Source organism: Sarcophilus harrisii, chromosome 3, assembly GCF_902635505.1.
Source record: "Sarcophilus harrisii chromosome 3, mSarHar1.11, whole genome shotgun sequence".
In the NCBI taxonomy this organism is placed as follows: domain Eukaryota; kingdom Metazoa; phylum Chordata; class Mammalia; order Dasyuromorphia; family Dasyuridae; genus Sarcophilus; species Sarcophilus harrisii.
In genome coordinates this window covers 604,419,334-604,446,518 of record NC_045428.1, presented here as the reverse complement: position 1 = coordinate 604,446,518, position 27,185 = coordinate 604,419,334, and the positions used below count along the sequence as shown (strand labels likewise).

General features: G+C 63.9%; 3 protein-coding genes across 4 annotated transcripts; 1 reads left to right on the top strand and 2 right to left on the bottom strand.

Moving 5' to 3' along the window:
* The first annotated feature begins 40 nt into the window (after positions 1–40).
* On the top strand, positions 41–3,122 carry SBK2 (SH3 domain binding kinase family member 2). Its single transcript, XM_003766651.3, has 4 exons — positions 41–146; positions 1,073–1,312; positions 1,556–1,758; positions 2,281–3,122. The coding sequence occupies exons 2-4, from the start codon at positions 1,081–1,083 to the stop codon at positions 2,890–2,892; spliced, it is 1,047 nt and encodes a 348-aa protein (XP_003766699.1). The 5' UTR covers positions 41–146; positions 1,073–1,080; the 3' UTR covers positions 2,893–3,122.
* A 1,068-nt stretch (positions 3,123–4,190) lies between these two features.
* On the bottom strand, positions 4,191–18,067 carry SSC5D (scavenger receptor cysteine rich family member with 5 domains). Its single transcript, XM_031961801.1, is given in 15 exon segments — positions 4,191–4,328; positions 5,951–6,948; positions 7,389–8,144; positions 8,910–9,065; positions 9,141–9,455; positions 9,530–9,776; positions 9,778–10,331; positions 10,647–10,964; positions 11,144–11,266; positions 13,182–14,008; positions 15,171–15,288; positions 15,376–15,459; positions 15,626–15,934; positions 16,496–16,522; positions 17,513–18,067. Coding segments are annotated over 15 exon segments (4,995 nt in total). The 5' UTR covers positions 17,538–18,067.
* A 249-nt stretch (positions 18,068–18,316) lies between these two features.
* NAT14 (N-acetyltransferase 14 (putative)) lies at positions 18,317–27,170 on the bottom strand. Of its 2 annotated transcripts, none has more exons than XM_031963521.1 (3): positions 27,042–27,170; positions 26,355–26,463; positions 18,317–19,310 (listed from the first exon to the last, which is right to left on the bottom strand). In XM_031963521.1, exons 1-3 carry the CDS (start codon positions 27,104–27,106, stop codon positions 18,765–18,767), a joined length of 720 nt encoding a protein of 239 aa, XP_031819381.1. In that variant the 5' UTR covers positions 27,107–27,170; the 3' UTR covers positions 18,317–18,764. The 2 variants fall into 2 exon arrangements, with proteins under 2 accessions (XP_031819381.1, XP_031819382.1); XM_031963522.1 differs by lacking the exon at positions 27,042–27,170 and adding an exon at positions 26,579–26,751.
* Between the last annotated feature and the right edge of the window lie 15 nt (positions 27,171–27,185).

Genomic DNA, 27,185 nt, shown 5'->3' with positions numbered 1-27,185 from the left:
GGGAGGGGCGTGGCCAAGGCCCCCCACAGGGCGGGGGGCAGGGGGCGGGGTCTCGGGGCCTACGGCCTGGCTTGGTTGGCAGTCACCCCAATCTGCCAGGGCGCTGACCAGAGGAGGTGGTGGCAGAGACGGCAGCCCTCGGGGAGGTGAGGCTTCAGGGAGCTGGGGGCCCCACAGCCGCTCTCTGGCAGCCCCGGGGAGTTTGGGGCTCAGCTACCTGGGTCCTGGGGGGGGTGCACCGAGGCCACTTGGGTTCCTAAAAGGAGGAGGCTTCGGGCTGGGAACCCGGGCACCTGGAAGGGTGGAGGGGCTGGGGACTGGGCGCTGGGGCTTCTGGGAAATGAGAACCCAACTGCTGGGTCTCTGGAAGAGAAAAGACTGGGGTTTGGGCCCGGAGGGTTAGACCGGGACCGAGGGCCCAGACCCCCAGACCGAGGCCGGGATGCGGAGCCCCTGACAGGACTGAGGGCCGCGTCCTCCGGCCGTTTTCCACCGGGGTCTGGGCCCCGGGGTCCCCATGGCCGCCCATGGCCCGGACTCCTGGGTTCCTGAGGCGCCTGGTGCCAAAATCCTGTCTCCATCTTTCTGCCCCCACCCCCACCCTGCCTCAGCCTTCCTAACCCTGCCCCTGGGGGTGAGGAACACCTGTCTTCTCCTGAAATGAGGGCTCTGATTCCCCCCCCTCAAGTTTGTTTGCTTTGGAGACAGTGGGGGCTGGCTTCTCCTGCCTGGTTCATCTTTCCTCCCACTGGAGGCCGGGTTGGGGGGAGGAGGAGGGATTCAAGAGGGCGGGGTCTAGAGAAGAGGGGGGCCCCCTCTGACCCCAGGTCTCCAGCCCCGGGCCTCAGTGGTCAGCTTTCTTAAGTTTTCTGACTTTCTCTCAAAACCCACCCATCCGGAGCTGGCAGCGAGCTCCCCCCACAACATCTCCTGGGGGCCCAGGGAGGGGGGTGTGGGAGCCCGGAGGTCTGGGCTCACTTGGGGTGGGGGGAGAGGCTGGGAACCCTAACACCCTCCTCCCACCACGAGCTGAGCCCCTCCTCCGGTCACTGGTCCGGCCCGGCTTTTCCAGAGTCGGCCATGACGGGAGAAAAGGGAGAGGAGGATGAGGCGGGCCTGAGCTGGGACCTGGAGGACATCACCATGGAGGAGCTGAGTGAGGGGCAGGCGGCCGCCCGCGCCCTGGAGGACGTGCTGGCTTTGAGCTCCCAGGCGCTGCTTAGGGCTGAGGTGGAGGACCTCTACCGGGAGGTCCGCCAGCTGGGACAGGGCCGCTTTGGCCGGGTCCTGCTGGTCACCCACCGACAACGAGGTAGCCGGGAGGGGCGGGGGCAGGGCTGTCGGGGGGGTCCCCAGAAAGCAGAGGGCCGGATGACGGCAAACTACCCAGAGGAGGGGCAGACCCACTGCCTGCCCCCGAGGCCTTGCTCCTGCTTCCATAGAGTGGGCGGTCCGCGACAGCCCGGCTGGTGTCTCACCCAGGCTGGCTCTAGGCTCTAGGGTTCTGTGCGGCCTCCACCAACCTTGCTCTCCCTCCCCTCCCACGGGCCCTCAGGGACCGCCATGGCCCTCAAGCTTCTCTCCAAGGCCTCCACGACGCGCCAGGGCTTCCTGTACGAGTTCTGTGTGGGGCTGACCCTCGGCTCTCACCCCGGCATCGTGGCCACCTACGGGATCGGACTGGAGACCCAGACCTGCTACGGCTTCCTCTCGGAGCCGGCCCTGCACGGGGACCTCATCGCCCTGATCCAGCCCAAGGTAGGGCGGTGGATCCCGCGGGCGGCGGATCCCGCCGGCGGTGGATCCCATGGAGAGTGGGGTCACCCAGAGTGGGAGGAGCCTCGGAATCTGGGGGCCTCCTGCCGGGCTCTTGGGTACCTGGAAAGACTCCCCAAGAGGAGCTCCGGGGAACCCCTGGGGTGTGGACGGTGACCCCTCAGAGAGGGCCATCAGGGCCTTAGAGAGGGCAGGAAGGGAAGCTGAGGCTCATGGGTCTGCCACAGGCGCTGGTCCTGAGGGAGGGGGAGGGGGCTCTGGTAAATTGGGGGGTTCCAGGGGGGTGGTGCTCGCCCAGGTCAGCCCAGAGGATCACAGCGCTCTGGGGGACAGTTGGGGTCGTCATCCATTTGGACGAGTCCATCTGGGGTGGGGTGGGAGATGACGGCTGCGAAGTGCTGGGGATGAGCAGGGCCTGCTCAGAGCCTCCGGTCAGGCCCGGCGGGCCCGGGGCGGGCCGGGGGTGCTGAGCCTGGGGCCGGGGCCTCTCTTGCTTCCCCACAGAGGGGCCTGCCCGAGGCAGCCGCTCAGCTCTGCGCGCAGCAGCTCTCCTCGGCCTTGGAGCACGTCCATTCGCGGGGCCTCGTATACCGAGACCTGAAGCCTGAAAATGTGTTGGTCTTTGAGCCGGGCTGCCGGCGGGTGAAGCTGACCGACTTCGGGCACACACGGCCCCGGGGGACCCTGCTGCGCTTGGCCGGGCCCCCCATCCCCTACACCGCGCCCGAGCTCTGCAGCCCCAGCCGCCGGCCTCAGGGGCTGCCCATCCAGCCCTCGCTGGACGCCTGGGCCCTGGGGGTCCTTCTGTTCTGTCTCCTCACGGGCTACTTCCCCTGGGACCAGCCGCTGGCCGAGGAGGACCCCTTCTACCAGGACTTCCTGGACTGGAGAGCCTCCGGGAGGGCCTGTGACCGCCCCGCCCCTTGGGGCGCCCTGAGCCCCACGGCCGACCGGCTGCTGGGGCTGCTGCTTGAGCCTCAGCCCCGTCTCCGGGGCCCCGTGGGCTCCGTGCGGGCCTTTCTGGGCCAGTGCTGGCAGGAGAGGGCCCAGAGCCCGCAGCTGGCCGGGAAGGGGGAGGAGAGGGAGGAGGAGGAGCAGGAGGAGGGCGCCGAGTGAGGGAGGCGCGGAGGCAGCCCGGGAGCGGCCGGGCCCTCTGTGCTCTTCCTCAGTTTCCCTTCCTCCTGGGTCTGGGTCCGGCCTCCTGTCGGCAATAAAGCCTCGTTGGTCACTGTCCTGTCTGAGCAGGTGGTCATGGTGGGGGCGTCTGTGCACCTCGGTGAGGAGGGGGTGTGAGTTATTGTGAATGTGTGTGTGTGTGTGATTGTGACTGTGTGAACATGTAAATAAGTGTATATGTGAATGTGAGTGTAAATAAGTGTATGTGTGAGTGTGTGATTGTGTGTGTGATTATGAGTGTAAATAAGTGTATATGTGTGAGTGTGTGTGAGTGATTGAGTGTGTGTGATTGTGAGTGTGTATGTATGAGTAAATAAGTGTATGTGTGAGTGTGTGTGATTGAGAGTGATTGTTAGTATAAATAAATGTATATGTGAGTGTGTATGTGTGTGAGTGACTGTGCGAGTGTGAGTAAATAAGTATATATGTGTGTAATTGTGAGTGTGATTGTGAGTGTAAATAAGTATGTGTGATTGTGAGTGTGTATGTATGAGTAAATAAGTGTATTGTGAGTGTGTGATTGAGTGTGTGATTGTAAGTGTAAATAAGTGTATATGTGTGTGTATGTGTGTGTGTGAGTAAATAAGTATATATGTGAGTGTGAGTGATTGTGAGTGTGTGTGTGATTGTGAGTGTGTGTATGAGTAAATAAGTATATGTGTGAGTGTGTGTGATTGAATGTGAGTGATTGTAAGTGTAAATAAGTATATGTGAGTGTGTATGTGTGTGTGTGAGTAAATAAATATATATGTGAGTGTGAATGATTGTGAGTGTGTGTGTGTGATTGTGAGTGTTAATAAGTGTATATGTCTGTGAATGATTTTGAGTGTGATTGTGAGTGTGTGTGAGTAAATAGGTGTATGTGTGTGTGAGTGTAAATAAGTATATATGTCTATGAGAGTGATTCTGAGTGTGATTTGTGAATGTGTGAGTGTGACTAAATAGGTGTATATGTGTGAGTGTGTGTGAGCCAGCACGCGGGCCCCTGGGCTGGGGGGGCAGCCTCTTGCCACCTGGGGCCCTGGCTCCTTCCCAGCCAGCCCTGCCCACAAACACTCCCTCTTCCTCTCCCGCCGCGGCGCCCGGCTCCCTGCCCGGCGGCCTGGCATCTGTGCTCTCTCGGCGCCTGCTTCCCGGGCCCCCCGGCCCCTGGGCGAGGGCAGGCCGTGGCAGCGGGCGGGAGGAGGGGGCCGCGGGGCCGCCTCCAGCTCGCACCAGAGCCTGAAATAGCCACGCGATTAAGCAGGGAGTGCTCTCCCAGCGAAGTGCAGAAGTGGGGGTGGTGCTGGGCGCGGGAGCAGAGACTTGGGGGGGCCCCGCCCGCCCCGTGTTAATTGCTGCCAGGTGCTGGAGATTAACAGGCGGCGATAATGAGCCTGAGATGACGGGGATGGTGGGGGGGTGGGAGGGGGTTTGGCCAGCGGGGGCCGGCCCCTGGGGGGCGCCCCCCGCCCCGGGGCCCTGGCCCCCTCCCACCCGGGGGCCCAAACCCCCCCCGGCCCCTTGGGCCCCTCGGGGGGAAACCCCCCCTTCCCCCCCCCGGGGGCCCCGGGCGGCCCGCGGCGAGGGGTCCCCGCCCCCCCCTGGCGGGGGGGTGGGCGCCAAGAAGGCGGGATTCCCAGCACGGAGGGGTGGGTGCCGGGAGGAGCTTGGGCCCCCTTTTCCCTTTTAGGCCCCAAGGCCCGGGAGCCAGGGCCCCCTGGATGGGGGCAAGGCCTTTTGGGGTGCCCCCCGTGTGGGGTCCAGGGGAACGGGGGGGGGAACGTCCCGGGGTGACCCGGCCCCCACGGGGGCGGGGGGGCCCCCCCCCGGTTTCCCCCGCAAGGAAACCCGGGAAAGCCCCCCGCCAGGGAAACGGGGCCCGGCCCCTTCCCCCCAAGGGCCCCCCGCTGGGGGGGGTGGGGTCCCCAGCCCCCGGGCCGGCCGCCCTGGGGGCCCCCAACCCCCAGCTGGGGCCCCCGGAGGGGCCCCCGGGGGAAACCCCCGGGCCCCGTACCCGGGGGGCCCCCCAAACCCAGGGCCCCCCCCCCCCGCCCGGGGGTAACCCCCTCCCCCTCCCGGCCCACCCAACCCCCCCGGACGGGTAGGGGAACCAATTCCCGCCCGGGCGCCCCCCCGTCCACCCTGGGGGGCCCCCAACCCCGGCCCCCCCAACCCTGTCCCCCCGCCCCCCCCCCCCCAAACGGACCCCCCGGCCTCCCCCCACCAGGGGAAAACCCCACCCCCCGGCCCGGCCCCCCGCCCCAAACCCCGCCCCCTTTCTCTTCCCCCCAAAGGGCCCAAACCCCGGGGGGCCCACCCAACCCGGCGACCCCAACCCCAGGCCCCCCCCCCCCCGCCCCCCGAACCTTCCCCGGGGGAGGAACCCCTTCCCGACGGGCCCCCCCCACCGGGGGCCCCCCAACCAACCCCTCCCTCGGATTCCAACCGTCCCCCCCAAACCCGGCCACACAACCACCCCCCAGGGCCCGGCCCCCCCCCAACCCCCAAAACCCCAAACACAACCTTTAAAACCCCGGAGGGGCACAACCAAAACCCCGGAGGGGGGCCAACCCCCGGCCAACCCGGGAGGGCGCAACCACCCCCCGGAGGGGGGCCAACACCGGGGAAAACCCCCGGAGGGGCAACCAAAAACCCCAAGGGGGGGAAACCCGGGAGGGGGGGCACCACAGGCAACCCGGGCAGGAGGGGCACCCGGGGCAACCCCGGCGGAGGGGGCAGTACCACAGGACACCCAGGCAGGAGGGGGCGGGCCCCCGCGGGCCCTCCCCCGGGGACCCCCCCCCCCCCCCCCGGTCCCCCCTCCCGGGGCCCCTCCCCCCCCCCCGGCCCCCCCCCCCCCCCGGCCCCCCCCCAACCCCTGCCCCCCCCCCCTCCCCGGGGCCCCCGGCCCCCCCGGGGGAGGGGCCGAAACGGGCTCCGGTTCCCAGAGGCCGGGGGGAGCCCCGGCCCGGGGGGGCCGTGCCGGGGGGGCGCCGGGCCGTCCCCCCCCCGGGGCTTCCTCCCTCTCCTCCTCCCGGAGCCCAGGGGCGGGGGCCGCCTCCACCAGCCCTCGCAGGGCCTGGCCCAGATCCCCCAGGCCCCTGACGGCCTCCACCAGCCGGCCCAGCTCCAGGCCCGCGGCCCTCCTCTCGGCGCGGCTCTGCTGCACGGCCTGGGTCAGGATCCGCAGCTGCTTCCCCACGTCCCTCACGGCGCCCACCAGCTCCCGCAGGGCCGGCGGCTCGCAGGCCATGACTCGGAGGACGGCCGGGGCGGCCCCCACGCACTGGCCTGTCTCCACGTCCCGGGGGGCCGTGGGGCCTGCTGCCGGGGGCTGCTCGGGGCCGGGCTTGGGAGTCGGGGCCGGGGCGGGGACGGGACCGGGGTTAACGGTGGGCACCGCGGCCGCCATGAGGCTCGAGTCCCGGGCAGTGGGGGTCGGGGGAGGCGCAGGGCTGGAGCCGGGGGCAGGGCCGAGACCTCTGGCCGTCTCCGAAGGGGCCGGGGAGACTTGGAGGGGACCCTGGCCGGGGGCTGGGGGAGGCTGTGCGCCGCCGGGAGGCTGGGGCCCTGGGGCCGTCCCTGAGCTGGCCGGGGCCACGCTGGCTGGCTGGGACGTGGGGCTGAGCTCTGGAGCTTCTGCTGTCCAAGAGGGCAAGGGCAGGGTCCGCCCGTGGGCGCTGGGGGGGGTGGTGGTCATCTCCGGGCCTGGGGATGGGCTAAGCTCCAGCTCAGTTTGGGTGGGATTAAAGGCGGGGGTCAGCCGCGGGGGCTGAGAGGTCAGCACTGGGGTGGAGGTGGGGTCAGAAGGCATCTGCAGGGACATGTCAGAGGTCAGGAGGGAGATAGAATCAGGAGTGAATCGTGGTGCGGTGGAGGGAGAAGTCAACAGTGGGCTAGAATCAGAGGTCAGGTCTAAGGGGGAGTTAGGGGTCAGCTGTGGGCTGGGGTCAGAGGTCAGGTCTAAGGGGGAGTTAGGGGTCACGTGGGTAGGGCGAGGCGGGTCCAGGGGAGAGGGGGCGCGTGGGTTAGGGCCGAGGTCAGGCAGGGGGAGATTCAGAGGTCAGCTGTGGGCTAGGGTCAGAGGTCTAAGGGAGAGTTAGGGGTCAGCTGTGAGCTAGGGTCAGAGGTCAGGTCTAGGGGAGATTTAGAGGTCGACTTTGGGCTAGGGTCAGAGGTCAGGTCTAAGGGAGAGTTAGGGGTCAGCTGTGAGCTAGGGTCAGAGGTCACATCTAAGGGAGAGTTAGAGGTCAACCCTTTGGGCAGGGCGAGGCGGGTCTAAGGGAGAGAGTGGCGCCGGGCAGGGCGAGGTCAGGCGAGGGAGAAGGGCGCGTGGGGGGATGAGGCGGTCTAGGGAGAGAGGAGCAGCCGTGGGCAGGGGCCGAGGTCAGGGTCCAGGGAGATTTAGGGGCCGGGGCAGGGCCGGGAGGCCCGGGGAGGGAGGATTTAGTGGCGTGGGCTAGAATCAGAGGTCAGGTCTAAGGGGGAGTTAGGGGTCAGCTGTGGGCTAGGGTCAGAGGTCAGGTCTAAGGGAGATTTAGTGGTCAGCTGTGGGCTAGGGTCAGAGGTCAGGTCGAGGGGAGATTTAGTGGTCAGCTGTGGGCTAGGGTCAGAGGTCAGGTCTAGGGGAGAGTTAGGGGTCAGCCGTGGGCTAGGGTCAGAGGTCGGTCGTGAGAGGGACTCGATGGTCAGTTGTTGGTTGGTATCAGATGTCAACTGTGGGGCGACATCCGGTATTGGCTGTGGGGCAGAGGAAGGGGTGAGCTCTCCCTTAGGGGTGAGGTCAGAGGTGAGCTCTGGCATAAAGTCCGGGCTCTGCCATGGGCCCGGATCAGCAATTAATTGGTCAGGGACAGAGGTCACCCCTGACATTGGGGAGGAGTCAGAGGTCAGCTGTGAGCCGGGGTCAGAGGTCAGTTCTAGGACAACATCTGAAGTCAGTCTGTGGCTGACATCAGAGATCAGCCGAAGGTTGGGCTCAAGGGTCAGCTGTAGGTCAGGGTCAGTGGTTAGCTGTGGGCTGGGGTCAGAGTTCAGCTGTTTGTCTGAATCAGGGGTCAGCCGCGGACTGAGGTCAGTGGTCAGAGACAGTCCGAGATCAGAGGTCAAATGTGTGCTCGATTCAGCGGTCGGAGGTGCTGGGGGGAGCGTGGGCAGCTGGAGATCCGGGCCGGGGGCCTCCTCGGGGGCCGCAGAGCGACCCCGGACATCTGGGGAGAGAAAGCAGAAAGGGGCAGGGTCACTCCCAGGGAGGCCCATTGGACAGAGGTCCCGGGGACGCCAGCAGTCGCCCGGCAGACTCGAGTCTTTCATCGGAGGGAGACTGCAGGAAGGCTCCCGAGCGCCCTCTGGTGTCCAACTGTGCCCGGCGGGGCTTGTGGCCCCCAGGAGTCCCCAGGGATCCCAGCGAGAGGGAGCCCGAGGAGGGGAACAGATGGCCCGGCCACAGGCCCAAGCCCGCCGCCCTCCTCCGGCCCTTCCCGACGGGTCCCACTGAGCCCCGGGGCCGGCAGCGTCTCCTCCGGCCTCCTTCAAGCCTTGGACACGGGCGCTGGCTCCTCCGGGCCCCCTCTCCTCTCGGGGCTCTGGGCCCGTTCCTTCAGACCTGCTGGCGCCTTCCCCCCCGCCCTCTGGCCCTCGGACCGGCCGCGGCCTCTCCCCTCCTCCCCCAGGGCCTCACTTGTCATTCGTGCCCCTGATTCTCCCATCCCCTCATTCAGCCGCAACCTCTCGGCCCCTTGTCTCCTTTCCCGCCATCTCAGACCGGCTCCCTCTCGAAGTGCTCCTGGGGGGGGGTGCTCCAGGCTCCCTCCCGATGGGCTCCGGGGGCTGGGGGCTCTGAGGGCTCCCTGTGGTTTGTCCTTGTAGGTATCTAGGTCCCCAGCTGGGCTGGGGCTGGGTCATGGCTATCCTCGGACCACGGGGGCCCCCCGCTGTGAGCAGCCTGGCCGCCTCCCCAGCCCCGGGCCCCTCACCTGGATCTGGGCGGCCCCGGGGGTCATGGGGGGCGGGGCGGCGGCTAGGAGAGGCGGTGGATCCGGGCAGGGCCGTGGGGGGGCTCCCCTGGCTCACGCCCCTTCGGGAGCTGGTGTCCCAGGCCCAGGGGAGATCGCCGTCATTCTCCGTGTCCCCTGGGGACAGGTGAGGAAGAGCCTAAGTCTCTGGGCTCCCTGTGGGCCCCATGCCGGGCCCCCGACGCCTCCTACCTGTGCAGGTGAGCCCCACGTCTTCCTGGTGATCACAGTTGTGGGTCCCCCAGGGGGAGGCCGGACAGTCCCCCAGGGAGGCCTCGATGCCCACACAGGCCACGTCGTCCAGCCAGATGGGGCCGGTCCCAGAGCCGTAGTAGGTCTTGCCCACTCGGGGCCGGATCCCGCCGCAGCCCAGCTCCCGGCAGGCCACGGCGGCGTCTCGGGGATCCCAGCCGTCGTCACACACCGTCCCCCAGAGGTCGCCGCGCCGCACCTCCAGCCGCCCGGCACACCGATCGGGCCCGTCCGAGAGACGCAGCCGGAAGAGACCTGCGCGGGACGGGGACGGGGTCAGCCCCTGGGCCTCTCTCCCCGGCCCGGCTCCCCCCGAGCCCTAGTCCTACCCGACTCTCCTGAACCCGGCCAGGCCTGGGGTGGGGACGGATCCTTGGCCGTGCTTGTGGACAAAGTCCGGGGGGTTCCAGTGCCAGCGTCAGGGGAGCTCTCGTTGCGATCCACTGGAGTCACTTCCTCTGGGACTGGAGTGCTTGGCGGCGGGGTGACCGGGGGAGGCCGTCTTTGTGACGACGTCCTGGGGATGTTGGGCCGTGAGCTCTGAGTGGTCAGCAGTGGTGAGGCCGGGGACGTCCGGCCTCGGGGAGCCCGAGTGGTAGGTTTGGGAGGCCGGGGACGTCCGGCCTCGGGAAGCCCGAGTGGTCATTTTGGGGGAGGCCTGGGAGGTCTGTGTGGTGGGTTTGGGGGAGGCCGGGGATGTCTGGCCTCGGGGAGCCTGAGTGGTCATTTTGGGGGAGGCCCGGGAGGTCTGGCCTCGGAGCGTCTGCGTGGTGGGTTTGGGGGAGGCCGGAGACGTCCGGCCCCGGGGCATCTGTGTGGTCAGTCGAGGGGGGACCCGGCCTTGTGGGACCCGAGTTGCCTGCCTCCTCGGGCTCTTAGTGGTTGATTGTCCAGGGGGTCGTGCGGTTGGTTTCCGGGGTTTCTTTGTAGCCCACTTTTTGGAGCTCTGGGAGGTCCTCCCCGGTGGCTTGGCCACTGTTGTCACAGGGCTGCCGGTGGTCGGCTGGGTGGTCGTGTCCCCAGGCTTCTCAGTGGTCCACTTCCTGAGGGGCCGGTCCCGCCCATCCCCACGAGGCTCTGGGGCCCAGCTCCAGCTGAAGGGGTCTGAAGCGGTGTCAGAGCCCAGACTCCCTAGGGAGGTTACAGAGACGGTGGGGAGGAGGGGACCGGCGTTGCACGCCGGGATCCTGCCAATCCTGCCCTTCTGCATGGAGAGCCCCCTCCAGGGAGCCCCCTTGGGTCCCCCCCACCGGGTTCTCTGGGCTCAAGGACCATCGGCCTTTCTCCCCGGAGCCCTCGTGGGCCAGCTCTCCTCCCGGCCTCCTCAGGAAGTCCTCCCAGCGGGGGGCAGAGAGACCCCTTTCCGAGAAGTCCTGCCCGATTCGGTGAGCCCCCCGGAAGCTCCCCCAGAAGGGCCGGGGCCAGCGGCACACGGGGACCTCTTACCCGTGCAAGTGACGCCCACGTCTTCGTTATGAGCACAGTTGTGTTTCCCCCAGGGGGCCGCGGGGCAGTCGGCCAGCCGGACCTCGGTCCCGGCGCAGGCCACATCGTCCAGCCAGATGGGGCCTTCGCCCCAGCCGAAGCGGCCGGCGGCCGGGCCTGGCTCCCGGGGGGCGCCACAGCCCAGCTCTCGGCAGGCCACCGCGGCGTCTCGGACGTCCCAGCCGTCGTCGCACACGGTCCCCCAGCGGCCGCCGTACCAGGCCTCCAACCTCCCCGCGCACCGGCCGGGGCCAGACACCAGGCGGAGGCGGGGGGCCCCTGTGGGCGAGAGCGGGGACCATGAGCGGCCCGGGGGGGTAGGGGGACTTGAGACTTTGGGCAGTGGGGCCCGGAGCGGCTCCGGCAGCGCCTGAGAGCAGGACTCTGGGGCTCAGGCGTCCAGGCCCCCCTCCCGCGGAAAAGCAGAGGCCCCGGGGCCAGCCTGGCTTCTCACTCACCCTCCGGGGGGCCCGGCTCCTGCAGGGCCGTGGGGGAGGCAGCAGCGGGGAGCCCGGCAGTGGGGGCCCGAGTCTCCGGGGCCTCGACGCTGCTGCCGGGCGTGGGCAGGCCCAGAGGCAGACCTGGGGATGGAAGAAGAGGCGCCCCTGAAGCCGCCCACCTTTCCTCTCCCCCAGCCCCCGAACCCAAGGCCCCGGGAATGGATGGGGGGCAAAGGGCCGGTCTGTAGGAGAGCTGGGGCAGGGACCAGAGGGAGGGGAAGGGGCGGGAGCAGAGAGAAGGGGCAAAGCCCGAGGCAAGTCGCGGAAGGAACTGGAAGAGCTGGGGGCAGGGAGGAGAGTGAGTGGGGAAGAAATGGGACCAGAGGGGGAGGTGGGGGAGGGACCCGCTCCGTCACCTCTGTGTTACACTCTCCCTTGCAATGATGCTACCGGGTCCTAGAAACAAAGCAGTGAAGTGCTCGCTGTTGGACACCCCACCTAAAGCCCGAGGGAGGCTCATGGGGAGCTGCCAAAAGGGACAATTTGCAGCGGCCAGGGATCCAAAGCGCGGCCCCGGGGCCAGCCGGGAAGAAAGAAACCCACTGCCCGGCCCCCGGGGCCTTCCTGGCCTGGCCACCGGCAGAGCGCAGAGATTGCCTGGGCTTCGGCTAAACGTTCCCTCCGGCTTCCCACCGTTCCCGGGGCCGAGGCTCGTATTCCCGAGCTCTCCAGGAACACGGCCGCTCTAGCGTGAAATCGTCTAATCACTAAGTGAGTGGCTGGGCCCAAAGGGCCCACTCCTGGGCAGCAGGGGCCGGGGCCGGGGCCCCTCTAGCTTTTTATCGCCTCCAGATGCCAAACCACCTCAATTGAAGATGACAGAAATTCCAGAGCTCTGGCTGTCTGCCTGTGTCCCTGTCCCTCTGTCTCTCTGTGTCTCTCCTTCTGTCTCTGTCTCTGTCCTTGTCTCTCCCTCCCTCTCTCTTTGTCTCTCCGGTCTCTGACTCTGTCTCTCCCGTGTCTCTCTCTCTCTGTCCTTGTCTCTCTCTCGGGGTCTTTCTCTCTCCTTCTGTCTCTGTCCTTGTCTCTCCCTCCCTGCCTGTCTCTCTGTCTCTCTCCGTCTGTCTCTGTCTCTGTGTGCGTCTTTCTCCAACACACTGGCTGGTTAGAACATGGAGTTGAGATGTAAAAGGTGAAGTTGCAATTCGCCACGAGTTCAAAATGGGAGTTTCGCGCCCGGAAGCACCGGCAGGCCACCGTTCAGCCGGAAAGGCCTGGGGTCTGCAGAGGACCATGACTTCATAACAGGGACTCGATAATGCTCCGTTTAACTTTAATTTTGTACGAGTCGATATGATGTAAATGGGACAGGGAGCTGTGCAAATGATGACATAAAAGAGCTGTTTGACGCAGCCTTCCTCCCCTTCTCCCCACTAGGACAGCAGCTGCTGGCCGAGGAGGGGGCTCCCTGCCTTGTCTTGCCCCCTTCAGTCCCTCACGTGATCTTCCTCCTGACCATGTCACCCCCTCCTCAATAACCTCTAGTGGCTCCCTATTGCATCCAAGATCAAATACGGATCTCTCCCCACTCCAGCAGGTTCCCTACACTTCCCGCCTCACCTCCTCTTCCCAGGGACCCCAGCCTCCCGGCTGAGGCCCCTTCTCCCCGGCCATCCCCCATTCCTCACCCTCGGCCTCCTGCTCTCCCCATCTCCCCCTAGATCTCTTTTCTAAGATCTGTTGCCCCGGGATGAACTCCCCTCTCACTCTGAATTTCGCTCACTGGTTCCCATTTCTCCTTTCTGCCATTTGTTTGCCCTCTCGGCGTGGAGTAAACTGGGAAATGCTTGCCCTGCCTGCCTTCCCCCTCCCTCCAGCGCCTGGCACCTGGCTGACTGCAAATGGTCGGAGGGCCGTCCTTCGGGAGGGGGGCTAGACCTGTGCTTTGGGGGCTTCTCCAGAAAAACCAGGGGCACAGAGGCCCATGAGGCTGGAGGTGGGAAGCCTCCCATCTGTTGGGAGCTGTCCCGCAGGAGGCTGTGGAGGGCCCTTCCTCAGCTGTGGAGCGGGCTTTGCCCCCCGAAGAGCCTCCCCCCTCCGGGGGCCTTCACGCTGTGGAGAGTGGAGGAGGACGCACTGAGGGGGCTGGGATCCCCAGCCTGGCGAGCTGACAGGAGGGATGGCGGAGGGGAGGCAGAGGAGGTCTCACCGTCGCACACAGCCCCTGCATCTTCTCGATGGTGACAGTCGTGCTGGCCCCAGGGACGGGCTGGGCACAAGCCCAGTGACGTCTCGTTCCCTTTGCACCGCAGGTCATCCAGCAGGATGGGCCCAGCCCCCTCCCCAAAGAAGGCCCCTCCAGGGGCGGCCAGGGCGCCCCCGCAGCCCAGCTCCCGGCAGGCCACGGCGGCGTCCCGCAGGTCCCAGCCGTCGTCACACACCGTGCCCCAGTGGCCTCCGTGCCACACCTCCAGCCGCCCGGCGCAGCCGTTGGGACCCCCGGCCAGCCGCAGGTGGGGGGCTGGGCCTACAGCGTGGGGAGAAAGAAGAGCAAGAGTCAGCCTTGCACCGCTCCCCTCGGGACCCCGCGGTCCTGAGGCCCCCCAGCTTACCTTCTTGTCTACTCTCCGGGCCCCCAGCCCACCACTCGGGCTCCGCGCCCCTCCCCCCCGTCCCTCTGTGGCCTTGGCTGCCTCCTGCCCGTCCCGGGCCGCTGACGAAGAGTTCTCTGGGAGCTGAGGCCCGGGGATCCCTCCCTTCCCAGTTTCTCCCTTATTTTCCTGCTCATGAGGAGGATGGGAGGGACGAAAGGGAGGATGGAGCGGGCGACCTCTGGGAAGGGGCTGAGGCTGTGCTGGGGGGGGCCCTCCCTGGGGGCCCTCCCTTTGGGGCCCCAGAGGAAGCCTTAGAAATGGCAGGGGGGAAAGTGGGCCCCCTTCCCCAGAACTGGGTACGGGGTTGGGGTCCCGCCCGGGACAGTCCCCTACCTGGCGCCCCGAGCCCCATTTCAGGCCCATTCAACAGGGGAAACGGGCCCGGGCGGAAGGCCCCCCCCCCTCGGCAGGGGCGGGCCAGGGCGGGGCCCCCAAGCCAGTCCACACCCCGTGGGTTCCGGTCGCGCCCCCAAGGCTCCCGGGGCAGCCTGGGGGCCCCCGCCCCAGCCCCTGCCCCAAAAGGACCCGCCCTTCCCCAAACGGCCTGGGCGGGGCCCCGAGCCCAGTCCCCGGAGGACGGGGGGTGGTGGGAGGGCCTGGCAGACCTTTTTGGTGGGGGCCCCCCAGGCGCAGCCGCCTCCGAGGAGGACCCAGTAGCCCCACATTTTAGCTGGGGCCTGAGTGACCCAGGAGGGTGGGGGGGTGGGGGTCTAGGGGGTTGGTGGGGCCGGGGGCAGGCTGGGGTTTACCCTGGGCCCCAGGAACCGCTTCATCTGACTTGGGGGGACACCGGGCCCCCAGGACAAAAGGGCAGGAGGGACCCCGATCCTGAGGGGGTCCTGTCTTGCATTCTCAGTGGGGGGGCAAGAAACAATGGTCATATAAAAGCCATTAAGGGCTCCAAATGGTTAGAAGCAGGCATCAGATGGCTGGGCCTTAGCTGGAGGCAGAACTGGGAGTTGGACACGTGGGTCCAGGAGGGAGGGGCAAGGCCTTGCCTGGGGGGTTGGAGACACGTGGGTCCAGAAGGAAGGGGCAAGGACCTGGGGGGTTGGACACGTGGGTCCAGGAGGGAGTGGCAAGCGCCTGGGGGGTTGGACACGTGGGTCCAGAAGGGCGGGGCAAGGACCTGGGGGGTTGGACACGTGGGTCCAGGAGGGAGGGGCAAGGACCTGGGGGGTTGGAGACACGTGGGTCCAGGAGGGAGGGGCAAGGGGAATGGGACATAGAGACCCGGGTTTAGGGCAGGAAGAGAGGGGAGTTAGGAGCGAAGGTGTGACCCCATCACCCATCACCCTCCTAATGGTGCCCAGGCCTGGTCTTGGCCGGGGCCTGGGAACAGCGGAGGGGGTGGGGGGGCCGGGCCCTGCCTTACAGGGCCCCGGGGCGGTCACTCACCCTGTTGAGGAGCGCTGGAAGCCTGCGGAGGGGCCCGGGTGGACTTGGGCAGCTTGGGGGGCCGAAGGGCATTCTGGGGGCTGCTAGTCGGATTCCCAGCTAGGGGCGGGGCTACCGAGGGGAAGGGGAGAGGTCAGGGTCAGGTTCTACGTACCCCGCGGGGGGTGGGGTGGGGAGGGGGAGATCTGGGGGCCTCACCTGGGGAGGTCGGGGAGGTCTCAGCCCACAGCTCCCGGTCCAGGGGCTCTGCCGAATCCGGCCTCGAGTTGGCGGCCCGCTGACCTACAGGGAGGGGGCGTCTTCAGAAGAGCTGGGGGCGAGGGGGGGGGCTAGTTGTGAGGGACCTGGCTCCCGAGGGAGGGGGCAGTTGGACCCACCCTTAGGCACTTAGGGGCGCCCCCGTTGCTGACTCCCCGCCCGCTCCGGGGACGGGGTTGGGGACCCTCACCCACGCAGACGAGGCCGGCGTCCTCCTCGTGGGAGCAGATGTGAGCCTTCCAGCCCCGGTGGCGACAGAGGCTCAGGCGGCTCTCGGAGCCCTGACACGCCAGCTCGCTCAGCCAGACCGGCCCGATGCCCTCCCCGAAGAAAGCCCCCGCGGGGGCGGCCAGCGCGCCCCCGCAGCCCAGCTCCCGGCAGGCCACGGCGGCGTCCCGCAGGTCCCAGCCGTCGTCACACACCGTGCCCCAGCGCCCCCCGTGCCGCACCTCCAGCCGCCCGGCGCAGCCGTGCGGGCCCCCCGCCAGGCGCAGCCGCTCTGCAACGAAGGACCTCGGCTAGCCCCGCGGGGCTTTGGGGGGCTCGGGGGCATTAGGCCCTCGGGCTGCCCAACAGCCCTTGGGGGGCGGCACGTCAGCGCCCCTGGGAGCTGAGCCTTAGAGATCAGAGATTGTGAGAAAAGTCGGTCTCTAAGGAGGGCAGGGTCTGGGGGACTCAAAGTGCAAGGTCCATTTCCCGGGGGGCTGGGAATTTGGGCGCGGGAGGGGGGGGGGCTGGTCCCAGAGCGGGATCTGGGGAAGCGCACATTTGCTGATGTGGGGGGAGGGAAAGGAGTGGGCAGACACTTGCGTCCCTGTTGGGGAGGGGGCGACACTTCTAGCTTGGCGATGGGCAGCAAGAGGGGGCAGTGAGGATCCTGGGGTCCCGTGAATAAAGCCTGCTGCATGATCCCTGCGGATCCCCAGGGTGCCCAGCACCCGGGCCTTTGGAGGGGGGGGGGGGGAATCCAGTGGGCGCTAGAGCTAAAGCCCCGAGCTCGGCTGGAGGCCAGCGGCCACAGGCAAAGGGCATGATGACAGGGGCGCCAGGGAGCACTCACCCACAGCCTGAATCCCCATCAGAACAGCTGGAAGAGAAGTGAGGGAGGGAAGATGAAAAGGGGGGTCCCTGGCCCCCGTCCTGAGGGATCTGAAGGGAGGGTCCCTGGCCTTGGTCCTGAGGGACCTGAAGGGGGGAGTCCCTGGCCTTGGTCCTGAGGGATCTGAAAGGGGGGGGGGTCCTGAGGAGTTGGATCGGCCAGAGAGAGAGAGCCAGAGCAGGGACTCCAGGTTTCTGAAGGGGGGGGGGGGGCTGCATCTCTGGAGCTCTAAAGCCAGGGGAAGGAGCTGATGTGGCTGGTGAGCAGAGGCAATGGGGCCCCAAACCCTGCAGGGAACGGCAAGAGCTGGGGACCCACAGCCCGGCTCCAGGAGCAGACTTCTGGGCCCTGGAGGGGAACAGGTCAGCGGGTGCTGGGGCTGGAGGTGCCCAGGCTCCGGAGGAGGAGCAGGGCACGGGAACCCCATTCCTGGATCCCTGAAGAGGGTGGGGGACTAGTCTGGCCTTCCCTTGGTGGAGGCTGGCAGGCTGCCGAGTCCCTGAAACGGGGAAACCGAATGCTGGGACTGTGTAGCCAGAGGGGCAAAGTGAATGTGGGGGCCGGGACTCTTGGGTCCTTTGCACAAAGGCAGAGAGCACTCAACTCCTGTGAAGGAGTGGGGCTCGGTCAGAGGCTGGGGCTGGGGCCGGGACTCCTGGGTCCTTGCACAAGGGGAGAAAGCACTTAGCTCCCGATGAGGAGCGGGGTCGGTCAGAGGCTGGGGCTGGGGCCGGGACTCCTGGGTCCTTGCACAAGGGCAGAGACCACTCAGCTCCTGAGGAGGAGCAGGGGTCGGTCACAGGCTGGAGCTGGGACTCCTGGGTCCTTGCACAAGGGGAGAAAGCACTTAGCTCCCGATGAGGAGCGGGGTCGGTCAGAGGCTGGGGCTGGGACCGGGACTCCTGGGTCCCTGCACAAGGGCAGAGAGCACTCAGCTCCCGAGGAGGAGTCAGCGGAGGGGTCTCCGAAGTCACTCACCAAGGAGGCAGGCCAGGACCCTCATGTCTGCAGAGCGAGCCCCTAGGACCCGGGCTGGGGGGGCGGGGGGCGGGGGGAGAGCGGGCGAGGCCGCTGAGGAGGAGGAGGAGGCAGAAGCCGAGGGAAGCGCAGGCAGCGCCCTGAGCTGAGGAGGGGCGGGGGCTGGGGACGCGCCGGCACCAGGAAGGGAGGAAAGCAGTGGGGCGGCAGCGGGGACCGGGAGGGGGCCGGGGGCGGGGTGGGGGTCAGCGCCGTAAACACCCGGCGGAGGCTGGCCGGCCACTCGGCGCCGGCCCGGAGACCTGGCTGCGGGGAAGCCGGCCCAGGCCGCCCCGCCCCCTCGGCCCCACGCGTGTCCGCCTCGCCCGGGCCTCCCCTCCCCGCCCAGCCCGACTCCCGCGGCCGGCGCTCAGCCCAGCTCACGGCTCGGCCGGGAGAAGGAGCCGCTGGACTGGAGGGGGCGGGGAGGCCCGTCCGGAGGCAGGGGGATGGCCAGGCTGCTCGGACCGGGGGGGAGGGGGGGAGGGGGGGCCGGCTGATCAGAGGCCCCGAGGGGGGGAGGGGAGGGGGCCGGGGGGGGGGCCCCCCAGCAGGCAGATGTGGGGCGGAAAAAATGTGCTAATGGGGAGCGTGAATCATCAAGGTTGGCAGGGAGGGCCCCGGGGCCTGAGCTCATCCCGGGCCCGGCCAGGGGCGCCAGGGGCCGAGCCTCAGACTCCCTCCTCCCCGCCTCCCCTCCCCCACTTCCCCCGTGGATCCAGGCCCAGACGCCTTGGAGAGGGGCTGGAAGATCTGGAAAAGGCATCAGGGGGAGGGAGGCGGCGGCGGCCTCGGAGTTTATTAACAATGGGCATAAAAACAGATGTGAGGGGAGAGAAGGGAAGGGGAGACCCAAGGCAGACAGACTCTTCTCCAGAAGGGGGGGGGGGCGGGAGGAGGGCCGCCAAGCACAGGCCTCCGCCAGGCCCCCACCGGAGGGCCCCGAAAAGGGGAGGTCGCTGAGGGCCCTGGGCGAGGGGAAGGGCCTGCGGGGCTCTGGGGGGACTTCTGGGAGAACAAGGCCAGGACGGTGGCAGGGCTCAGCTTCATCGGAGGCCTGAGGCTCTGGGGGTGTGGAGGCCCCCAAAGGGGCAGCTTGTGGAGGGGGAGGGGTGAGTCCCCACGGTTCCTGGGGGGGGGCAGTGTCATTCCCAGAGGGAGGGGCAGCAGTCCCTCGCCAGTCCCCGGCCGGGCCCGGGGCTCACCGCGGCGCTCAGAACTCTTTGGTGAATTCCCTGACAAACGTGTGGCCCATCCAGCCCCAGCCCCCTTCGGGCTGGTAACCTCTTCCCTCCAGGAGCGCCGTGGCCCCTCGGGCCCCCACCGGGGCGGGCACGGTGAGCCTGGCGCGGGGGCCGCCCTCCTGGCGGGCCCAGGCCCGGGCTCGGGCCTCGGCGAAGGCCAGCAGCTTCGTGCCCACGCCGCGTCGTCGGTGCCAGCGGGCCACGGCCAGGCGCGCCACGGCCAGGCTGCCCCCGGCGGCCCCGGGGCTCAGGGCCAGAACCCCACACACGTCGTCGGAGCCCCACACGGCCACCCAGGGGCCCCCCGGGCCGCAGGGCGAGGGCAGGGAGCCCCACCGCATCCGCACCATCAGCTTCAAGGCAGCCACGGCCAGGGCGACGGGCAAAAGCAGGGCCAGGGCAAAGGAGGCCAGGACAAAGCGGAGGCCGCTGCTGGCGGCGGCCAGGAGCAGGAGGGCGGGAGGCCGAGTCAGGGCGTGGAGGGCCACGCGGTTCTCTGTGTCCTTCACCCCATCCTGAGGACAAAGGGCACAGGTCAGGGGCACAAAGAAGAGAGGGAGTCCTTCCCGGGGGGGGGCACGAAGGCAGGGCGGGGAGCTGCCGAAAAGGGACTGGGGGGGTCACCGAGGCCAATGGTTCGCTGGGATGTCGGGGGGCGATCAGCCGCTCACCGCACTCTAATGAAGCCCTACTATGTGCCAGGCACTGTGCTAAGTTTCTAAAGTGGGGAACTTTGCGAGGGAGCCTGGTGTGGACACTAGAGGGAAAGACTGGTGAAGGCTGAAAGATCCCCGGGGGGGGCGACGGGAGAAGATGGGGGGTTCCGGGGAGGGGCTCAGTGGGGTCTGAGGGGAAGGGGGATGCTTCCAGGGATAGAAAATCATTTTTTGGTTAATTGAAAATAAATGTAGAAATACTGAAGGGGCGTGGCAGGGGAAGTGGAAGGGCCCATGGGGAAGGGAGGGGGAGGGGCAGAACAAAAGTTTTGGGGGAAACTGAGTCAAGGTCTGGAGGGATCTTGCTGGGCAGGGGAGATGGAGGAGGGAGTCCCAAGAGCAGCAGGATGTGGGAAGGCCAGAGGGTAAGGGCAGGTGGTGAGTAGAATGGAGGGAGGGGTCAGCACAACGTAGGGGGGGAGGCTGGTGTGGCCAAGAAGGGAGCCCAAGGGAGGGACTGAGAGCCAGGGAGCCGGAGGGGCCCCACGGGAGGGAAAACGGAAGCCAATGGATTTCCAGGAACCGTCTGGCGGAGGGGTGGTGGTAGTGCTGAGGAGGAGGGGCTAGAGGAGGTCAAGAGAGGCAAGTGGAGGCGGCAGCCACAGGGAGGGAGGGTGGGAGGGTGGGAGGGAGGGAGGGAGGGCTCCCGGGCCTTCCGCCTGTGCAGCTGTCTGCGCCCTCTCCAGCTCTCCCGGATCGGGCCGGGCCGGCCTCAGGCGAGCCTCCCTCTCTTTCCTGACTGCGGGCCCTCAGGGGGCCAAGTCTAACTGCTGAGCCGGCCGGCAGAACTCGTCTCCCCTGCTCTGCCCCCGTCTCGGTGGGCCCCCAGCTCTGCCCCCCTCCCCAGCTCTGCCCCTGCCTCTGTTAGGACAGGGGGTAGGGTTTGTCTTGTAAACCAAAAGCTGAGCGCGGTGCCTGTTTAAATAACCAAGCTGGCTCTCCCCACCATTCTGGCCCTCTTCTGAAGCGGCCCCTCCCTCCCAGGCACCCCCGCTCCCGCCCCGGACCCCTCACTCTCCCTGATCCCCGAGCCAACCCGGGGCCGGGACTGTTTCTTCTTCCAACCGGCGCTCAGATCCCGAGTTCTAAGAGGGTGACCTAAGGGCAATAAAGGTACCGTACAAGGAAACAGATCTGTCCTCTGAGGAATGAAAGCAAGTCACGGCTGGCATAGAACTACATGAGTTTAACTCCTCAAAAGAAACAGGCGAGGGCCGGCTGGAGTGGGCAGAGCGCCGGGGCTGAAATTAGGAGGTCCCGAGTTCACATCTGGCCTCAGACACCTAACACTTCCTAGCCACGTGGCCCTGGACGAGTCGCTTCATCCCAAATGATTTGCCAGAGAAAAAGAAAAAAATGGAATGTGGCAAAGAGAGTAGCACTGGGTGGCTGTTTTACCTCATTTCTCGTGAACAAACTTAATGGTCATTAGCTAGAGGAAGTATGAGAGAAGAAGCGGTGGGCCTCTGCGCTCCCATTTCTTTTTCTGAAGGTGGAGGTGACCCTGATGTTGAGAAGATATCCTGGTGCAGACCAGAGCGGGCAAGGATAGTTGGGGGAAGGTCGAGGAGGAAAAGAGAGGGATGTTACCATGGGAGTACCGGAGACCATCTGGCCAGAAGTCAGACGAATGCCTTGGGGAAAGGGTCACAAGGCAGATGTAAGGCAAGCTACAGGAGTGATGAGAGACCTTCAGATATCTGTTAAAGCTTTCTCTCCCTCTCTCCCTTTCTCCCTCTCTTCTCCCTCTCTCCTCTCTTCTCTTCTCTCCTCTCTTCTCTTCTCTCCTCTCCTCTTCTCTTTCTCCCTCCATCCTTCTCCCCCCTTACCAAAAGGAGACCTGCTAAGTGCTTGACTTGCCTTATTGATCATTCCATCCTCTTCAAAGGTAGAAGAATGAACAAGAGGGAAACCACTATTCTGAATATTATTCTCAGTAACAGGGGATGGAGGAATTACTCAGTAATAGCAGCTGGAGAAGAAATGGTGGAAATCCAGGGCGAAGTCAACATCCCCCCTAAAGCCTATGACTGAGCCGAAGGACGTTAGGTATGGCCAGGAATGAAGGCCTAGATTTCGGACAAGCAGAGGCAAAATGATTCCAAAGAAGGCTAGGATGCCGTGGACTAAAATGCTCCGGACAAATCGGCCCAGAAGGGATGGGAGATGCTCAGAAAGGAAGCTCTGAAGACATGGATGGACAATCCAGTGAGGAAGAAAAATAAGGCTTATTGCAGAACACACTGGGTGCACAGGGAACTCACCGCCCAGCCTAACTTCTGGGAAGACGTGTACCGGGACAAGCGAACAAGGCCAGGAGACAGAAATGACTGGTAGAGTCTGGTACAAGAACGCTAGAGCTCAGAATGGCCGGAGGCTGAGGAGGGTCTCTAAGGTAACCAGAAAGGGCTCCTTTGCTTTGATTGGGAGGAGGGAGCTTTGCTGGGAGCGGTTAGGACCGCTAGCTGGCAGCAGACAGAAGAGCTGCTCTTTTTTTTTTCTACCAAGGAGAATGGCCTTGGGAACAAAAGGTCACACATGACGGACAGAGAGTTAAGCCTCAAGAGCAATAAGGAAATAGCTGCCCTTGATGAACTCAAGTCATCCAGTCCAGGGCAACTGCATTCTTGAGTCCTGAAAGGGGTGGAAATGGGAGGAGTTGTAAGACCAGAGGAGACAAATGCAATGATTTTCCAAATAGGGGAGAAAGCAGAATATAAGCATAAGCCAAGAGCTTGATTGATTCCCCAAACATTTCTAGAACAGCTCGCTGAAGGGATGGAACCTCAAAAAGGGAATAATGGGCATTATAAAGAGCTAATAAGGCTTCATCAAGAACATGTCATAATCTGCTATCCATGACCCACAGAAAATGGATTCAAATTTCTAAGAAAAAAATAGGTATAGAGATCAAGTGAAATCATGTTTGCGAAGCACTTAGCACAGTGCCTGGAACGGAGGAGATGCTATATAAAAGCTGATTCTCTTCTCTTTTTTTCCCCCCCTTTTTCCTCAGAGGATTTGAAGAGGTCATTTTCTAAAGAGGGAAATCTAAGATATCAACAGACATATGCAAAAAACGTTCCAAATAATTCTTAATCAGAGAAATGCAAATTTAAATAACTGTGCTCTTCCACTTCAGGCTCTTCAGATTGACAAAGAAGCCCAAAAAGGAAAATGATAAATGCTTGGAGGGGTGGGAAAATGGGGCCCCGGGCCCGGGTGAATGGGTGTTGTAAAATTTTAAACCCTTTCCAAATTGTAGAACAATAATTTCAATGTCGGGTTAACAGTTCTCTAGTTCACCAATGTACTTAGTACTTATTGAGTTCCACAAGATTCAATCTTTAAAAACTATAAAGGAGGGGACCCACTAAACAATCCCATTCTCTGGGGGGGAGACATTCCATCTTTCACCTTTGGAACAAAGAAAAAGCGAAGCGGAGAGGCAAAGGACTGGGGCAGAAAAGAGGAGAGGCCCGAAAGCCGGGCCCGGAAGGAGTTTAAAAGGTATTACTTTAACCCGGGATTTGGGGACTTTGAACGCCGCCCCAAACCCCGCTCCCCAAAAAACATTATATTTTAGAGAAGAACATTACAGGGTGTTGTGAAGGTTTTCTGGAGGCAGCCTTAGTCTCAGTTGAAATAAATAATTACTCCATTATCACAGCCAGCCGGTAAAAAATGCAAACGTTTATTTCTCCTTCCAAATTAACCTGGTTAGTTGAGGCCTATCTCTCTGCCTGGCTCCAAGAGATCTTGCAGCTTTGTCCTTGGCTTCTGCCTCTGCTTTCTTCAGCCTCCAGCCAGCACCAAGGTAAAAGATGCAATGAATCTCTTGCCTCGAAGATAGGGCTTGTGGGTTCCAAGAGCTCTCTCCGACTCCAAGTAAAACTCTCTCGAGCTCCTAGAGTTTCTACTAACTCCTCAAGTAAGTACCTCCAGTCCATTTCCAAGCTCCAAGAGCTCCCTCTATTTATGTGATCTCCCAAAGGTTAACTCCGCCTTCTGGACGGAGAGGGATTCTGGGTTATCTCCCAGAGTGCAAAACCCTAACCCTGAACTCTCCCAAATGTGTGAACTCCATTGAGTACTTAGATACTTATGAGCTCTCTAAAGGTGTGAACACAAGCATTGTTCTATCAGTTCCACTTAGTACCTTGTTTCAAGTTCTGGCTCAAAATATCTCTTTCTAAGAACAAATCAACTCCAGTGGCTTAACACTTTGTAAAGATTCCAACAGGGTGTGGCCATTCTGGAAAGGAATTTGAATTATGTCCCCCCAAATCATTACACGGTGCCTGAGTGAAACGGGGAAACTGAGGACTTCTCCAAATAATAACTGCAGAACACTAGCAAAGGTCTGTTAATCATGAAGGCTCTGGGGAGAAGAGCAAAAGACTTGCTCATCTAGCAGAAATATCGGAGATAACCTCCCGAACTTTGACTTAACTGCTTGAGAAGGATCTCAGTATTTAATGGCCTGGAGATATTGGAGAAGTCTACAAACTGGCTAATCTCTATTTGTTGAGAAAATCCTGAGGTAAAACCAAGTCTGTTTAGACTATTTTAATTGACTATTAACCTTAGAAGCAGAACAGACTCTTTCTTTCTTTTAAGCACCCCAAATAAAAAGACACCTATATTCCAACAAATAAAGGAATAAAGGGGTTTTGCCAATATTTTAGGAGGAAAGGGGGGGAGGGGGGGTCGGGTTTTTCCCTTTTTCCCTTTAAAACCATAAAAACCCGTTTGAAATATAAAAATCGTCTTCTTTTTACTTTGAGTATTTTGATATTTTTGATCAGGGTTTCTACCAGACCATTGGACCCAAAGAAAGGACCCAAGTCAAAAAAAAGTCCCTGGTATAAAAAGGGCCCTCGGATGGAAACCCAAAGGTTTCCCTAAGAGGGATATGGTTAAAATGGGGGATTTTGAGATTAAATTTAGGAAAGACGAGAAATTAACAAAAGGAGAAAGGAATTCCCAACAACAAACGGAAATTTAATTTTTGATCCCCTTGAAAAGGGGGAAACCCAAATTGGAAAACCCGGAGGAACTTGAGAAATTTTCTGTTGATTGGGGTTTTTTTTTTTTTGTTTTCCCCTCCCCCCCCCCCTTTTTTTCCCCCTCTTTCTCCCAAAAACCCTTTTTTTCTTCCCCGCCCCAAACCCTTTTTCCCCCCCCCCCCCCCCCCCCCCCCAAAAAAAAAATTTTTTTCCCTCTATCCCCACCCTTTTCTCCTTCCCCCCTTTAAATTTTCCCCACCCTTTTTCCCCCCCTTTTTCTTTCTCCCTTCCCCCCCTTTCCCCAAAAAAAAGAGGATTTAAGAACCACTTTAAAAAAAAAAAACAGGTTTTTTTGGGGGCAAAAGGAAACAGCCCGGGACGGAGGGATTGGGTCCAGGTATTTTTTGCTCGACTTAGGGGGCGGAATTTTTTAAAAAATGAGGGAACCCCAGGGTAAAGGGGGCGGAGGAAAGGAATTCCCAAAAAGGTTCCCGGGTTTAAAGGGGCTTATAAAGAAGTAGAACCAAGGGTCATTCCTTTGGGGTAATTTCAGAAAGATGGGGGGAGGGGGAGCAGCATGGTTAGATGGCAGTTTGTCAGAAAAAGATCCACGGTGCTTAGTGAACCATAAGCTCAATGGAACTCAGCGGGAGGGGATGTGGACGAAACAAACACATCTGGGCTTTGTGGGGAGAGCGGGGGCCAGGAAGGAGTAAGTGACAATCCCGCGGGCTCTGCTCCTCTGGACAAGACTCGATCTACTGTTTGGCCCCATGAACACCCGGGTAAGAAGACCTGAGGAGGTCCCGATTCAGGGCCCCAGGAATGGTGGAGGCCTCCAGACAGGCCCCTGGGGCCATTGAGCCTGGAGAAGGGAAGGGGAGCAGTGACATGGGCTCAGGGAGGGAGGAAAGCTGCCCAAAGGCTGATTCCGGCTCCAGAAGAGCCCCCACGTGGGTCCCCGAGGGGGAGGCAGGGCTGCCCCCGGAGGCCAGGGGGCCCCGGATGCCCGGAAACCCTCCCCTGCCCTCCCCGGGCACAAGCCTCCCAATGGCCTTCTCCGTCCCGCTCAGATAGTGGACATCTCTCCACTCTGCCCCGCTGGGGCCCCAGGACCGTCATCCCCCTGCTCCAGTGTCCAGCTACTCTCTACAGACTGGGGGGGGGGAGGTAGTTAAAGCCCTTCCCGATGGGGCACGGCCTCCCCCGCCCCGAGGCCGACTGCACCGCCAGCTCCGGCCTCCTTACCTGGGCCCAGGCTCTCCTCCCGCCCGGACGCCCCGCCCTCCCTCTAGCCCCGGCCCCGCCAGGCCTGGCTGCCTCCTGTCACTTTGTAGCTGCTTTCGCTACTTTGTAGCCGTCTCTTAGGCCGCAAAGGAAGGCAGCTGGGGGCGGGGCAGAGCCGCGCGTGGGGGGTGGGGGTGGGGACAAGAGCCTGCCTGGTCCGGTCCCGGAGCCCTGACCTAGCACCGTGCCTGGCTCCCAGGGGACGGAAGCAATGAATGGCGCTGGAGGGGGGCGGGCTGTCAACACACTGCGGGGGAGGGGCGGGGCGGGCCCCTCGGAGGGCTGTGGACGGGGGGAGCAGTATATGGCAAGGGTTTGTGGGCTTAGTGGGAGGGGCTGGGAGAACTGGGGGCAGGGGTAGCCCACATGGGGGGGAAGGGCTGCAGCAGGCACTGGGCCCGTGGTCACTTTGTGGGGCGGCCCGGTGGGGACACATGGGGACTGTCTGCCTTAGGGCAGCTCCGGGACTCGGGCTGGGGTGGGGGGGCTACCTAGCCCGTTCCCCTCCCCCTCCCTTCTCTTCCTCCCGCCCCCCCATGCCTTAGACCTTCAGCAGCTCCACGACGAGGGCTTTCTCTTCCTCCCGCATCTGCCTCACGGACAGGTGGTCGGGGGCCATATCACCCCTGTGGCCCTGGAGCTGAAGGTCCTTCCACCTGCGGGAGAACGGGAGGGAGCGCCTCCCCCCGCAGATTCAATGGTTCCTTCCTCAATCGTCCTCCCCCTCCCCTTGGAGATAATAGTAGCTCCCTCGGCGACCTCTCGCCCCACCTTCGGCAATGGAATTGTCCGGGCGCCCACGTTCCCTCCACCTCAGCGAGAATTGGTCTCACCCGCCCCGCCCCTGCAGGGGCCAGCCAGCTCTGCCACCTGACCCGAGAGTGGACCGGCCCGTCTCAGGGCCCCGCCCCCTTTCGTCTTGGGGAGGGCACTTAGGAGCGGACGGAATATTCCATTCTGGACGTGGGGGGGGGGTTCTGCCCGATGAAGAGGGAGCGGTCAGCTGGAGAAGCTGTAGCATCTCCGATCACCATCCCAGGCCATCTCTGGCGCTGGAGTCAAACTGGTGCTTTGAGATCCACTTACCCTCCCCCTGCCCCCAGCCTCCATTTGAGAGAGAAGCCCGGCAGGGCAGGGATGCCCCGAGAAACCCTTTGCCCCCCGTCCCAGGGCGAGGGGTGAAAGGGAGCAGGTTGGGGGTTGCCCCGAGCCCAGAGAGGGATGCAGCACTCACCGGCCTCGCCATCCCTTCCCGTCCCCGGGATTGGGGTTGCTCGGCAACTCCCCGAGGGAGCTCATTGGCTCTGGCCAGGAAGGGGGGGAGTGCCCTGGGCACCCGGCCGTGATCTGCCCCCACCCCCTGGAAGGACAGAGCCGC